General features: G+C 39.9%; 1 protein-coding gene across 8 annotated transcripts in view; it reads left to right on the forward strand.

Annotated features, from left to right (window-relative positions):
- SSBP2 (single stranded DNA binding protein 2) overlaps positions 1-16,343 on the forward strand; it is a 246,434-nt gene that overhangs the window by 65,475 nt on the left and 164,616 nt on the right. For all 8 annotated transcript variants that reach the window (XM_084801335.1, XM_084801329.1, XM_084801332.1 and 5 more), the window contains one exon: positions 15,844-15,916. In XM_084801335.1, coding sequence (XP_084657461.1) covers positions 15,844-15,916 — 73 coding nt within the window. Of the gene's footprint in view, positions 1-15,843; positions 15,917-16,343 lie in introns of those variants that run through there.

Consider the following 16,343-nt stretch of genomic DNA (forward strand, 5'->3'; position numbering starts at 1 on the left):
CAGCCTGGCTTCGAACTCACAGAGATCTGAGTGTCTTTGCCTCCCTGAGTACTGGGATTATAGGTGTGCACCACTATGCCCTGCTCCCTCCCCTCATAACATTTTTAAGTAACTCTAATTGTTACAAAAACATTACAACATATTGAGTTAAGTTTTGCCTCGTCACTGTACCCTGTTGGCTTAGCTCCACACTCTGAAGTCCTGGGAAGCACAGCCATGGGAAGCACAGCCAAGCCTTTCAGTACTGACAGATGAAGGACCTGAGGCTTTTTCTAGGCTCTGCATGACTGACCTTTCAGCCATTGCTTGTGGCCTGTCTTTTCTCGCTCTTCTTTTTAGTGATTCCTTTCTGGTTCCTACAGGTTGTTGATGCATATTAAGATTAAGTTTTCTCTTGCGGGAGGGAAGTCTAGTGCTTCATTAAGTCATGTTGAACTTGACGTAGACCAACAACTGTCCTTTTGCAGTCCATTGTTAACTTTTACCTGCCTGTCATTCTGTACAAGCACTGTGTGTGTGTGTGTGTGTGTGTGTGTGTGTGTGTGTGTGTGTGCGCGCGCGCATGTGAGCTATGGAGGCCAGAAGATATGAGATCTTCAGAGCTGGAGTTCAAAGCTTTTGTGAGCCTCCTGATGTGGAAAAGAATAAGCCTTTCTGGTCAACTACCTGTCTTTCCAGCAAAACTCCCACCCCCATTTTTTGTTTTTGTTTTTTTGTACAGAATTTTAAAGATGTTTTGTTAAGTTAATTTTATTGAGTTTACCAATATGTTTCAGAGTGTACTATTCTTTTGGAATGCTAAATATGCTAGTTATTTCCTTACTTTTGTTTTCAAATTTGATAATTTTGCTGGAAACTTTTCCCCCCTAAAGCCAATGGGGTTGTCTGATTAGTTTCATCTAGATTTTGGAAGTGAAGACATTTAGTTTACTGACATAGGCAGTCAGGGCTCTAAAATGCTTGTTACTATAACTAGTCAGTTATATATCTAGAAATTAATCTTTTATTTAACTCCATTTTCTCTTTTTCTATGTAGAGATACATTAAAATTTTTTTAGATACAAAAATCATTAGTCAGAAATAATTTCATCTAAATGTGAAACTATAATTTGTACTTTCTAATATTGATTTTTTTGATTTTTAAATTTTTGCCATAAATTTTTTCTTTTAAATACTAACTTAAATATTAATTAGGAAATTCCATCTAGATAAATAATTTTTCCACTTAAAAATTTACAGAATATAGCTTCGTTTACTAGAAGTTGAAACGAAGTAAAAGGTAATTATTTGAAATAATTCTTAATGAAATTATTATAAGCTACTAATAGTTAATAATTTATTTGGTTATATGAAAGTATTTTATAAACCATTAAAACACCATCTATGTTTCTATTTACCATTGTATGAGAATGGAGTCAAGTTTCTCTATCATACCTTGATATGTAGAAATAAATCTCAATAACAATATCTTATGAACGTTTGTCATTACTTTTAGGCACATAGAAGATATGAAGTGGGCTACCATTGTGACAAACTGTAGATACTTTATTCATGTTATTGCTCTTTTTAAAAATCCTGTTTACTCCCCATTTTTCCCTTAGTGACTCATTTTACTGCTATCCCCTCCCTCAGTTAAAACACTTTTGTTAAAGATTTCCTGCTATAGCCTCTTTTCACACTGAAATCCTGATGTTGTTTCCACTGCCCGCATGCCCAGTATATGCTGCACTCTTTTATTCATCTTATTTTTCATCATATGGCTTGCCCCTTTAACAAGTGTGAAAATTACTCGAGGGCAGCATTCCTAGCTTCCTTTTGTTTTTGTCTAAGTTATAAAAGTATAGAAGCCTATTCACTGTTGATAGTGGTTACTATAGTGTGTATTTACAGTTTATTAGGATGTTTGAAAATAACTTTGTTTTTAATTTTATCTAATTAAAATAACTGTATGCTACTAAGTTTTAAAGCACTATTGCCATAAAGGTTTCCATGCTTCTAAGTTCATGTTTCATTACTTCTTGCTACTTTATACAAAGTGGATGCTTTAGAGTTGTCAAGGACTCAGGGCTCAGCCAGCAAACTGCTTGCCATGCAGATAGAGGGCCAGGTTTGTCCTTCTCCCCTAGGGCCCGCTGTGTGAAAAACAAGCGAATGGGTGTGGCCGTGAGTGTTTGTAAGCCTCACGCTGGGAGGTGGGCGGAACACCACCTGGAACTGGCTGACCAGTCAGCCTAGTCTATCAGGCCAGGGAGTGATCCTTTCTCAAAAAACAAAGTGGATCCCTCCTGAGGAATAATGCAGCAAAGTACACAGTCTCTCCTACTCTCTGTATACACGTGCTTATAGCACATGCAAAATGGTTGGCCAATGGAGTTCCTAAACGCAAATGCCATTGATATCTAAGTATACTGAATTTAAACTAGGAAACGGCCTCTCTAGTAATGGGGATACTCCTGTGATTTTGATGATTTTATTTGTAAGTTTAAAAAATAATAGCATTAGATATGATTCCATGTATTTATATTACCCAGAAAAATCAGAGGGAAAAGTTGCCTTATGTCTTTATTAAAGTTGGGATTTTCTTTGAATACCTGCTTACTTCCTTTTATGGTATTAAAGTTCTGAATTCTGTCTACAAATTTAAAGTTTTAATTAGCTTTTAATTTCAAACATTGTTTTTTATTATATCCACCCAACAAACTTTTTGTATGAAGTATCTTTTTTAAGCCCAATTTGAGTTTCTCATTAATTCTGGAGCATGGTGAACTTACCAGGGACTACGCTCCTAAAGAAAATGGATTTTCTTCCTCCCTCAGCATCTAGCAATTACCAAGAACTCCTCTCCAGGGTGGGATCTAGTCTGCTTAGGGCTTGCACAGGTTTTGTGCATGCTGTCACAAACCTCTGTGAGGTCATATGTGCATCTAAAAGACGCTATTTCCTTGGCATCATCGGTCCCTTGGTTCTTAGCTTTTCCCCCTCCTCCTTCATTATCCCAGAAACTTGGTAGGAAGGGGGTCTGATGTAGGTGTTCCATTCAGAGCAGAGCCTTCTGCAGTCTCTCATTCTCTGCACCTTGACGAGTTGAGGATCTCTGTGAGTCCCCAGCTACTGCAAACGGAAGCTTCTGTGATGAGGGCTGAGAGATGTCCCTGGTCTACGGGTGTGATGCTAAGTCGTTAGCGGTCGGCTTGATGCTACATCCATTTAGCGCATTAGTTGTTGTAGGGTCTCATCTAGGTTCTGTGACCCGTCTAGCCAAGCCACATGCATCCGTACACCGGGGAGTAGGGGACTGACATTTCTGCATTTCCAGTGAGAAAAACTTCCAGAAATCAGGAAACAGGAATCAGAAAACAGGAAGTGGAATATAAGCAGCAACCTTGCTTAACAGCAATTCCAACATGCACACTTAAATGACGGCGATGTGCAGCAGGTATAATTAAACACCTTGCCAAGCGCATTGCAGGTGGATAAGCTCTGGAACTGGTTTTCAGCAGTGTACGCGTAGCCATCCTCCATGGCTTTTCATGACTTCGTTCGTCGCTGAGTACGGCTCTACTGGCTGGTGTGCTGCAGTTCTGTCTTCCCGTTCACCTCCGGAGTGTCATGTGTAGGTACTTACCAGTAAAGCAGCTGTGGGCAGGCGGTTTTGTGTGAACAGAAAATTTCATTTTCTTTGGAAAATACCAAGGGGCACAAGTGCCAGGTTGTTTGGTAAGAATTTCTTTAGTTCTCTTTAATTATTTCCTCTCAGTTTTCAGATTACACTATCACTACATCATTGTGTGACGCAGCCAAAGTTGCTGCACAGTTTTCTAGGTCCGCTAACAGGGAAGGAAATTCCTGCACTCTCCAGCCTTGCCAGCATGAGGTATTGTCAGTGCATTACAGTTCAGGTGCTTTATTCTGTGTGCTTCTGTTTACTGTGTACATGTGTGCTAACATGACAGTTTAGTGCTTTCCTTAGACTTTGACATACATACTGTTCTTTTTCTCTTTTTGCTGCTTGTTAACCGTCATAAAATCTTTAATAAAATCTAGAGGTAGAGTTATACTCTCCTAACGTACAAAGATGTTTAAAAATTTTATTTTTTTTTTCTTCTCGGTGCTGAGAGTTGAGCCCCAGGTTTGTGCCTCTCGACACCAAGCTGCTTGGCCCCTGCAGGGTAGCAGCATGGCTGAGAAGACTTTGACTTTCGAAGTGATTTGGAAAGATAATTTCTATTTTTCTGTCTCTGAATTTGCTGTATTAATGGTGGTAATCTTTTCTTGAATAAATACAATATAAGATTTAATAAGAACTTATTAGACATTAATATCAAATGTGATCCAAATAATTAAAAAAAACTTAGTGTAATTTAATGTAATGAAATTTTGTTCTCCAGTGAAGTTGAAGAAAAGATATTTAAATAATCTCAAACTGATTAAAAGTAATCAAAATGGAATATTATGAAATTGAGATCATAAATCTGACGTGGTTAACTTCAAAAGTGAAAATGGAACCTGATCATTATGTATAGTTTATTCCTTCTTAAAAAGTAAAACTGAGCTTCGTGTTAAAATTAGGCTGGATTAAAATCCTTCTTATGCTACTTAAGAATGCTTGGTTACTTATTCTACCTCGGCTGATAACAACTGCTTGTGTGAAGAAGTCACTGTGTTGAAACTGACCCAGGAAAGCTCATGAGCAAACAGTACCTCCATCTTTGTGATAAAGCCCCGTTAAGGGTCACAGTGCTGCACTGATGGGCGTGCCTATAGGGCAAGTGCAGCTGCCAGGGGATTCCTCTTAGAAGGAACTGACTGTGAATTCTCGACACCTGTTCTAGCAGCCAGTAGTAGTTGTTTTCTCAGTTTGGAGAAGGCACTTTAGCAATCAGGAGTGTCCTTTTTTAGTGAGAAACTATGTAGGTATCATTGGCTCTAAATATATAGATACAAGTCTTTTTTTCATTCATTAATTAATTAGTTAATTAATTAAAATCACTTTACAGCCTGGTCCCAGCTCGCTCCCTCCTCTCCTTCTAGCCCCACCCTCACGCCCTTCCTCCTGCCATTCTCTCTCTCCTTCTCAGAGAAGGGGAGGCCCCCAACGAGTACCCACCCACCCTGGCATATCATCTTGAAGCAGGACTAAGTGCATCTTCTCCCACTGGGGCTTGACAGGGCAGCACAGCTATGGGAAATGGAAACCAGAGGCAGGCAACTGAGTCAGAGACAGGCCCTGCTCCCGTTGTTAGGGACCCACACGTTGATCACGCTGCACATCTTCCGCATGTGTGTAGGGCGCATAGGTCCAGCCCACGCATGCTCTTTGGTTAGTGGTTCAGTCTCTGGGGACCCCCCCCCCATGGGCCTAGGTTAGTTTAGTCAAAATATTATTCTAGAACATTTTGCCTTCGCTTGAATTATTTTTCTTCCTGTACCCTCATTTCAAAGTTGAAGTAAAAAACCTCATAGCAAACTGCAAAGTTCAGAACATCATAGGATAACAATAGTTAATATTAAGTATGATACAGATTTTTTTACTTCATATTTTCAAATAGTTTTTTAGTAGTCCTTTGTATTGTTTTCTCTGTAGCAGTAACAGTTCAATACAGTTTCATTAATTTGGCAAAGTTTCCCTACTCAGAAGTCATTTGAGTACTTTTTATTTTGATGTCAGGATCAATATTTTCATGGGAAGTGGAGTACAGCTGTCTTACTTTCTACTGCTGTGGTACACACCATGATCAAGGGAACACACACACACACACACACACACACACACACACACACACACACACACACACCACAGTGGTAGTTTGAATGAGAGTGTCTCCCATAGATTTGAATGTTTAATCACCAAGGAGAAGAACTCTGAAAGATTAGGAGGCTATCTCTGAGGATAGCATGCACATCAAATAGATCATGACTTTGTGTATTTTGAGAGTCCATAGCCTTATTGGAGGAGGTGTGCCACGGGGGCTGGGGCCCTTTGAGGTATCAAAAACCCATGCCAGGCCACTCTCCCTCCCTCTCTCTCTCCCGCTCGCATGTGGATCGGGATGTAGGTCTCAGCTTCTGCTCTAGCTCCGTGTGCTGTCATGCTCCCTCCATAATGGACTCACCTCTGACTCTGTAAGCACGCCCCCAGTTAAATGCTTTCTTTTATAGGAGCTGCCTTGGTCATGGTGTCTTCATAGCAAGAAGAACGGTGACTAAGACACACGTGTACATGTAACAGTTATAATTACAGATTAAGAAACTATGAATTTGAGGAGTGGGTGGGACACAGGGATTGGAGGGAGTGGGAGAATGATGGAAATACAGTACTCATGTGAAATCCTCCAAAAAAAAAAAAACTTTGCATCTCCTTATGAGGGCAGACAGGAGGGTCCCAGGAGCTTGCTGCTCAGCCTGTCTAGATGAGACAGTGGGCTCCATTAGACTCTGTCTCACAAACTGGTGCAGAGGGACAGGTGAAGACAGCTAGTGTCAACGTTCGTCCTACACATGTACACAGGCACACTTACCTGCACATATATGTGGACACACTCATGTGCTGCTCACATATACAATCACAGTAAATAAAAATCAAGAACAATGAAAGCAAACTTTAAGAAGATAGATATTCTTGTTTAATTTTGCATAAAGAATTCAGTCTTGAGTGGACATTTGTACTGAACAACACAGAGCATCTTTAACATCTGCTGGTGTTGAATGACACTTTGATTTTATAATCAGCATTTCTAGAAGTGTCACTTCACACACATAGGACAAAGTGGCAGACGTATGCTTAGGCCGTTTCAGAAATTGTTGGAGATCCTTTTATAACATTAAGTCAAACTTCATGCATTTTAAATGAAATTAAAGGAAGTAACTGAAATACAAGTTCTTAAAAACCAAACATTCTAAGACACTAAACTCCAGAGATAAACTAGCTTGATACATGATGAGGAATGATGCTAGGAAGTATGAAAAATCTTTGTTTTTATAATTCAGACCACACATTTCTAAAAGCTGTAGAAAACCTTGCGTGTATTTAAAAACACTTCGATTCACAACAGGGAAGTCTGGAATCAGGGCCGAGTTGTTTGAGGAAGTGGTTGTTGGCACAGTGCATGGTGTGGTGAGATGCACAGTGTAGTGCTAACGCGTGCTCAGGCCTGCAGCGAGGTTGCCCGATACTGCAAGGCAAGCGCGCCAGAAGCAAAGAATAAAGTCCCGATGATTGTATAGTCAGAAATCTCTTGTTCAAAATTTCTTTCTTTTTTTTATTTAATTAATTTATTCAGATTACAACTAAATTGTTATCCCATCACTTGTATCCTCCTGTTCCTCTCTCCCTCCTGCTTTCACCCTATTCCTTTCCCCTAGGTCTATGACCGAGGGGGACCTCCTTCCCCGCTATATGGTCATAGGCTATCAAGTCTCATCTTGGGAGCCTGCTTATTCTTTCTCTGAGTGCCATCAGGCCTCCCCACCAAGGGAAGGTGGTCAAATATGGAGCACCAGAGTTCATGTCAAAGTCAGTTCCCGCTCTCCACATAACTGTGAAGAATGTCCTGTCTGTTGGGTAGATCAAAGTAGGGGTTTGATGTTTACTATTGTATTGTCCTTGGTTAGTGCAATAGTTTGAGCAGATCCCCCTGGGCCCCGATCTACCCATCATGATGTTCTTCTTGTAGGTTTCTAGGACCCTCTGGGCCCTTCTATTTTCCCATCTCCTATATTTCTCTTACCTATATTACCTATATTTCTCTTACCCAGAGTCCCAGTAGGATGTCCTTATAGCTATCCCAATCTTCTGGTAACTGAAGACATTATTTACTTCCATATTCAGTTAGATAATTCCAGTCAGTGTTATGACCCAGTGGGGGCAAATCCAGTCCCACTCACTCATCCTAAGTGGAAGTTTAGTGACCTACTGGTTTTGGTGCTAAAATACTGAAATAAACTAAACCACAATAAAAACTCGAAGGTCTCATGACCAGTAACATGTCCCTGTTGCTGTTCTGGATGCATGGCTGTCTGCTCTCTGAAGACAGCATAGGCATCAGACAGGACATAAGCCTCATTTGTGTGCTTCGAGATCCCACAGCAAGTAGGAGCCTTAGGGTTATCTTCAGCTTGAATCAGAGTAAATGCTGTTCTCAGGTGAGGCCTCTAGTGTTTCTAGCACATACAGCTTAGCTCAAAGATTGGATGGAAGGTGTTTTAAAGTTTGTTTATTTAACCCTGTGTGCATACACGTACGTTCATCGCAGAATACACATGTGGAGGTCAGAGGAGGACAGCTTGCAAGAATCAGTTCTTTCTGTCATCCAGGAGGGCTCCAGGGTTTGAACTCGGGCCATCAGGATTGTCTATTAAATGCCTTTAACTGTCTGTGTCCTCTAGGCGGCCCTGGATGGAAGCTTTGTTTACATTTTATGAGTCATTGTAATTCCACAACTGTTGACTAGTTCTTTAAATTAATTCTTACAGTTTTATCGTTGCCCTTCGCAGTTTTCCAAAGTTGTTATTAAATGTTTAATTTTTGACTTGCCTGTCTCAGGAGGCAAGTGGTTTTTTGTGTGTGGGCACGCCTGATCGTGCATCGCTTGCTTCTGTTCCCAGCATAAAGCAACAGCAAACTTGTGTGTGCACGTGCGTGTTTGTGAGCGCGTGTGTGCCTGCCTAACTTACCCGTCTATCCAATGAAAGACAAGTCTTCATTTGTGTCCTTCCCTGTGCCCACTGATGCTGAGAATGTGAGAAATAGACATTTTTAGTATGACTTTAAAAAGCTTGGTTTTAGCATTATTGTGTGGTTTCACAGTTTTTGACACTCCAAATCTGTTTTTTAGCCTAACTGTTAACGATGAAGAAGTTTAAGAAGACAATGTTAGAAATAGATGTCTAACTTTTCACACCTCCTTAGCACCAGGTTGCAAGTGCTATTAAACATTTGATCAGGCTGATCTAGTTTCACTGCTAATAACTGCTTACAGTCCCAGGAGTAGCCATTTAGTGGCTGCCAAATGCCAAGTGAGACTCCTCCGTAGCTGGCTGTAATCTGACAGACTATTGGCGTTTTATCACCCAGGGGTTACATTTGGACACTGACATGTGTCATTGGTCAACACCGGGATTATGTCGTGGCTTAGGAAGGGAAGTGTCTTTTCTCTACTCGACAAGTATTTGAAAGACACATAAGAGAATCTGTTCTTTCTTAAAAAAAAACAAAAAAAACTAAGTATTGCTATCATAAGTTCCCTTCCTCTGGGATCTTTGTGGTATGGATGACCCGTCTTGGCTGCTTTGAAGCAGAGTAGGGACAGTGAGAGGGCTGACCGGGTCCCTCGTTTGGTTATAAGGAAGATGGGTGTGTGGCATCACTTGAGGTGACACAGTAGCTCTTGGTGGAAGGTGGTGGTCACGGTGGTCAAGAGTTGATATCCTTTGGCAATATTGTTTGATACATTAGTGTCCGAATCCAGAGGCATCAATCAAGAGTGAGCACGAAGTGAAGACACAAAGCAAAATTCAAACAGTGAGCATCAGGGTATGATGTCTCGGCAACAATCAGTTGAACTCTCGAAGAGCTGATCCTAATCAGTCACGGAAGGGCAGGGGACGCTTAAGAACGGCTTTCCTTAGTGCTTTCCAGTACTTACGTGAAGTGCATGTTTGAAATCCCTTTAAAGAGAGGTTGCAAGTCCTCGCTCTGTTGGTTTACTGTGTTGTAAAAGAATCTATTCTTTAATGCTTTTCTGGTAATTGACACTGGAATTTAAGGTCTAAGCATGCGAAGTGAGATTTAAAAAAAAAATAGACTACTCATGACGTTTATAAACTGTCCTTCAGAAAAGTCTACCATGCTTTGAGATTCTCTAATCTTGCTTCATTTCCTTTTAAAAGGGAATAAGAAAGAAAAATAGAAGTTGTTTGTTCCTTTTGAAGATTTTTAAAAATTAAAAATAACAAAAACACATGAAGTAAATATATAGCAATGAACCAATTACTTTTTAATTGTCTTTTTATGTAGAAATTTGGAATCAGCAGGAAGGCATTACCTCCATTATGTCTGCATGGTGGAACTGTTCATTATCTTATTGAAACCAAATGTTAAAAAATATTTTTATTAACTCTGGGAATTTTCATGCATTTTAGTGATTTTTTACACCATCTCCTCCCACAACGCCTCCCGTATTTGCCTCTGCCTCCCTCACAACTTTGTGTTCTCTTTTTAAATAACTCATCAACTTCACTTTGAGCTGCCATTCACCCATGGACTTAGGGCCACCCACTGCGATGCAGTTGGCTTACCAGGGGCCACACCCTTTCAGAAAATTGATTCTCTCCCCCAGAGACTATCAACTGCCCATAGATCCTCAGACATGGTGGTTGTGAACCCTTAGAATGTTGACTGGCTTAACCGTGTGCAGGCAGCCACAGTTGCTGTGAATTCATGAGCGAAGCACTCTTGTCATGCCTAGGAAACATGATTTTACTCTGGTTCTTCCTGGCCTCTGGCGCTTATAATCTTTCTGTCCTCTTTTCCATGATGATCTGTTGTAAGTGATGTGATAGATGTTCTATTTGTGGCTGAGCACTCCACTGACATGTGTTTTTTCTGTACTTGAAATTGTGGGTTTCTACATTAACCAGCATCCATTACACAAACATTTCTCATGGGGTACGGGTCCTGAACAATCTATGAGTTGAGAGTTGCAAATTCAGAGGGCAGTTGGATGCTATGACCATTTAGCAGAGAAATATTAGTAGATTCATCACTGGGACCTGTATGACCTCCCTACCCCCAACCCCCAACTATGAGTTCTTGCACACAGTTACAATACCAAGCATGTGTTTCCTCAGGTGGAATGGGCCTTAAATCTGGTTAGAAAGTAGTTGGTTGACCCCATAACATTTGTGTCACCATTGTATCCATGTGCATGTCTTGCCATGTGGGGCATTATTGTAGTTCACAGGGTTCCCAACTAGTGATGATCCTTTCCCTACCAGGCTTCATAGCACCTTCTCTAGTACTATGAAAATCAGTTAGCAGGATGGAAGGGTTTTTTTTTTTTTTGGTGTGGTCTACACCACTTGATTTTTTACATGTTTTGTAACCAGTATACATAGCAAGGAGACCAAATTTTCAGTGCTCTGAGGAGATACTGTGCTAGAATTGGTACCTAAGAAAAACCTCTTACACTGACCTTGAATGCCTTGAGAGGACAAAACTAATCACTTTTTAAGTGCCATATGTATGCCTGATCTAAAAGAGCCATCCATTCATCATTCATTTACTCTGAAGTATTTGCTGGGTACTACTCTTAAGGCACTGGAAGTAGACAAACAAACTCATTATGATCGTGCTAGTTTAATTGTATGAGATTAGGGGCAGCTTTTCTTTACTTTTTTCTTTTTTTCTTTTTCCTGAAGCTGTAATTTGTATGGCCTTTGCCTAGTTATAAATCTATAATACAAAACCCAAATAGTTTAAAATTTACAAATAACAATTCTTTACACTTCAGGCTTTGTTTATTTGCATAATTTTCCTTGATAAATAAAAGCCAGTCAAATGGAAGCAGAATCATTTGTCATCACTGAGTTAAAATGAAGTGAAGGATAGTTTAAAGAGATTTGACTCATGAATCCTTGATAGGAGTTTTCATCATTGTGTCTGGTGACACTATTCATCAGAGTAGTGTCAAGAATAAAGAAACTTAAGTCTACCTGCTACAGTGGCCTTTTACTACAAAACTTATTTTTTATATATATTTAAATTGTTTTAAGTCATTAAATACTCATTTTGTGTATTATGAAAAGTACTTAAACCTCTGAAAGACCAGAAAAAGAAAGCTAAATTGTTAGTTTAAAAGTTTATACCTTTTGGGCTGAGAGATGGCTCAGAGGTTAGGAGTGCCACCTACTTTTCCAAAGGTCCTGAGTTCAATTCCCAGCAAACACATGGTGGCTCACAACCATCTATAATGTGATCTGATGCCCTCTTCTCCTGTGCAGGTGTACATGGAGGAAGAACACTGTATAATAAATAAATAAATAAATAAATAAATAAATAAATAAATAAATCTTCTTTTAAAAAAAGTTTATACCTTTCAAATATTAGTAAATTAAGTCTTGCTAAAATTACCCTGTTTGGTAAAACGATCTAAATTGTTTCCTGTGACTCTTCTGTTTGATGATCTTGGTTGTAATTTACCTGGGCAGGTGGAGAAATGTCACTTTACATTTCTTTTTGGTTTTTTGAGACAGGGTTCTCTGTGTAGCCTTGGCTGTCCTGGACTCCCTTTGTAGACCAGGCTGGCCTCGAACTCACAGCGATCCGCCTGCCTCTGCCTCCCGAGTGCTGGGATTAAAGGCGTGTGCCACCATGCCTGGCCTCACTTTCCATTTCTTGAAACGTTCATCTTCATTGTAGAATCCTTTTTCCAGAGCTGTCCTGGCTGTTTTTATGTAAGTTTCACACAGGCTAGAATCATCTGAAAGCAGGGGAGCTCAACTGAGAAAGTGCCTCCCTGAGAGGAGGCATTTTCTTACTTAGTGATTGATGGGGGAAGGCCCAGCCCTTTGTGGGTGGTGCTATCCCAGGCCTGGTGTCCTGAGTTCTGTAGGAAAGCAGCCTGAATAAGCATAAAGAGCAAGCCACCCTCCAGGGACTTTGTATCAGCTCCTCCTTCCAATTCCTGGCCTGTTTGAGTTCCTAGGATGACTTCCTTCAGTGATGAACAGTGATGTTAAAGTGTGAGCCAAGGAAAACCCTTCCCTCCCCGGCTTGTTTTGATCATGGTGTTACATCTAACTAAGACAACTTTCAGAGAATCTTATTTTGGTGTTGTCAGTGCTGTTGTTGTGAAGAGCTATTGGGAGGCACTGACCCTCTGTGTCCACTGCTAACAGCTCCTGCTGCTCCTGTGTGTAGGCTTTTCAAGAGCAGGAGGCACTAGTATCCAGTGCATGGCTTAGCTATACATAACTGGGGATTAGCCAGTCAAAAATTAAAACAGCAATTATTCAGAAATAATGGAGGGAAAACGCTCTGCATTGGACAGATTGAGGAAACAAACTCAAAGAAACTTTTTCTTAAAAACTTGAACACAAGAACCGGAAAAACAGATGGACAAAGTGAATTTAACTTTGGATGCAGTCAGTGTGAAGGATTGGAGAAACAGTTGTACCCTGTCCTTCCCGAGTCTCCCCTTTACACGCCCATCATGGCCCCTCTGTTTCCTCCTGTCTCCTTCAACATCCTCACACTTGATGGAACATCCTTTTCCTGCAGCCTTTGACATAGGCCCTGTCTCCTGCCTAGTGGATACTGGTGGGCTTTAGACCCAGGGCTTTACAAGCCATAAGGGATTGTATGAAATTACAGACAGTTTCTTCTCATGTAGCAGTTGGGCATCTGGCCACGGGCGGGCAGTTTTGAGACTTCCCCCCTCCCAGAAAAAAAAAATACTCCATTCCTCCCTTCTCAAAGTAAAATTCACCAGCATAGTCCGTGAGTCATATGATTGTGCGGCTCATGGAGAAGCAGGGTGTGTAGGGTATGTGGGTTCAGCGGCTGTTCAGAGTCACTAGCAAGGATGTTTGTGTAAACAACAGGCACTTTACAATGGCTGTATTCCATGTGGTGTGCTCAGGGTGAGCCACACTTCCATTGTGAAAGAAGCTGCCGTGCTCCTCATGCATGGTAGGTAGGCGCACTAAGCAGCGGCCTTCCTAAGAGTGTCATCTAATTCGCAGTTACACTTTGTACTCCCTGCCACTGACGTGCATTTATCTGTGAGAAGTTCTGTGAATGCTGACTTGGTGGTGCTTAGTGGTTCTCAGTAAAATACTTGTTGATTTTGAAGTGGAGAAAATAATTAAATGGACAGAACAACTTCATTTGCATAGGATTTTTTTTTTGGGTGACAGATGCTTGGCGTGTTTTCACAGGAATGAGGAACATTATCACTTTTGTAAATGCCATCAATCTTTAATAATCAGAATTCCCTTGGCAAGAAAAGTGGCGTAGCCATACAGAGTTGTGGTTATTGTTACATTGCATTATTTACGGTAAACCGGGCTCAATATTGGTAAATATGCTGCAGTGGAAGCTGAGCTGTTGTGAGATATCTGGGCATCTGTCCAAGATATCATTAAAATACTGCCTCAGACCCACTCGGTTTGTGAATAATATTTTAACAGCTCAACTGAAATTGAGCCACGTGGTACAATTTAAAAATTCTGAAGCCACAAGATAAGGAGAGCAGTATGAATGTATACAACACACTCAACATTCTGTATTTGAGTAATAAATCTGTAGATAATTTTGTGTAACCCTTTAAGCTATTAATTCCCAAAATGACTAACATATTAACTTTGAAATTTGCCTAATGCCAGGTTTAGCTGTGAATATGAATACCGTATAAACTAAAATATTAATCCATCTAGTAATCAAATCTAAAGATTAAGTAGAAGGTAAAAGCTTCTAAACAAGTGTTAAAATTGACACTATATACAAGTTTTGAGCTAGGTGTATACATAGGAGGGTTAACAAAAACTGAAAAAAGTCAAGGGTAATAAAATCTAATCAATTAATTTATCTATTTACCAATGAAAGAAAATTTTACCTTAAAATGGAACTTATGAATTATTAATTTTTTGTTTTAAACTATTGATTATGTTAAGTATAACAAAGAGAATGTTTGGATAAGTGAGGTGGTTGAAGAAAACATTATGTATTTTATATTTCAAAAAATGCACTAGTACCCATGTAACTCAATTATAATACAAGGTTTACTTCCAATGCTTTGAAAGTGCTACCAAGCTATTTAGGAGAAATAAGTTATACAAATTGAATGTTATTAGATTAAATCATGGTCATGTCAATTGCTAGTCTAATTTTTTCACAAGAATATATATCTTAGATACGGCAGATAGATATGACTCTATAGAAAGACAAGGTCTTCAGAAACCCCAGAGACATGCAGAATATGGCATTTAAAAAGGTTTTCATTACTTTAAAAATTCATTGACAGTGAGCTAGGTTAACTCCTGGCAACACCCAGCCTACTTCAAAGAAGATGATGAGCATCAAAGAACCTCCTTATGGAGATGGCTTCAAATGTGGCAAACAAGCCACTGGGCAAAAGGTTCTCATTTCTACCATAGACAAAATTCTGGCTTAAAAAAGGACAAGCTTGGATGCAGGCAGAGTCAATGGCCATAGGGTAAGCAAGTCCTCAATAGTTCCTGCCTCACAAATATGTCTGTCAGATATATTGGGCCAGAAGGCTGAAGAAGATGCTCCAACATTATAGAGAGTTTTGGGTGACTATTCTGGTAGAAAACTGTCTCTGTCATCTTTTCATTTGGAAAGCTAGTAACCTGCACTACCGGCATACTCAGATAATCAAGTTTACTCCTTCTCAAGTCTCTAAGGGAGTTGAAGACCAGGTAGCTTAGTTTTATCATGGAGCTTAATTGTTTAGGGGCTAAGATGTTTTTAGGTCTAGATAGGTGTTCCAAGTTGCTAATGACAAGATGTGATGGAGATTGACTTAAATACACCAAATAGGAAAGATGTCTTTTTCAAGGCTGTCAAATACAAATGGCCAAAAAAACTAAGAATGTAACATTTATATAATTCCTGATTGTGTCACGGTCCTCCTTGCCATAGGTAATCTAGGCATTCGTATGATTAACTTTCTTTCTGAATATAAGCATATACTCACTGAAAGGTTGTGGGCAGAGCTTTATTTTCTGTCACTATCCGTGTGCAAGTATCTTTGTCGTAGAATGATAAGTAGAAATAGTGTAAATGTCACCCTCTCAGCAAATGTTTCATCTGTTTTCCAGGTTAGCGCTCTACGTGTATGAATATCTGCTCCATGTAGGAGCTCAGAAATCGGCCCAAACGTTTTTATCAGAGGTATGTTTTATATTTGCATTATATTTGCTATATAAATGAATGAGAAATATACTGGTATGACGGTTTGTAAAGTTGTTATGTAGTAAGTGCTTAGGTATCATTTTGCATAAGATAGTCTTGTAGATTTTATGTAAGCACTTTCAGCATAACTAAGTGCTTTTCCTGTGCAACTCAATAACATTCTAGTAAACTTTCTATTTATTCGCTCAGAAAATTATCTCAGCCCTGAAATAATAACCAAGAAAGCAAATTTGCTTTAGATGCTTCCTCTAGGTCTGAGGAGATGGCTCAGTCAGTTTAAACTCTAGAACACACACCTGACTTTGATTATGCTGTGCTTTTCTGTTTCCAATGGTGGTGAAGACAGGCAGATAGCTCCCTCGCGCTCACAGGCCAACAACCCTACTCATCACATTTCAGGCCACAG

This window comes from Acomys minous, assembly GCF_964271855.1.
Source record: "Acomys minous genome assembly, chromosome: 11".
Lineage (NCBI taxonomy): Eukaryota > Metazoa > Chordata > Mammalia > Rodentia > Muridae > Acomys > Acomys minous.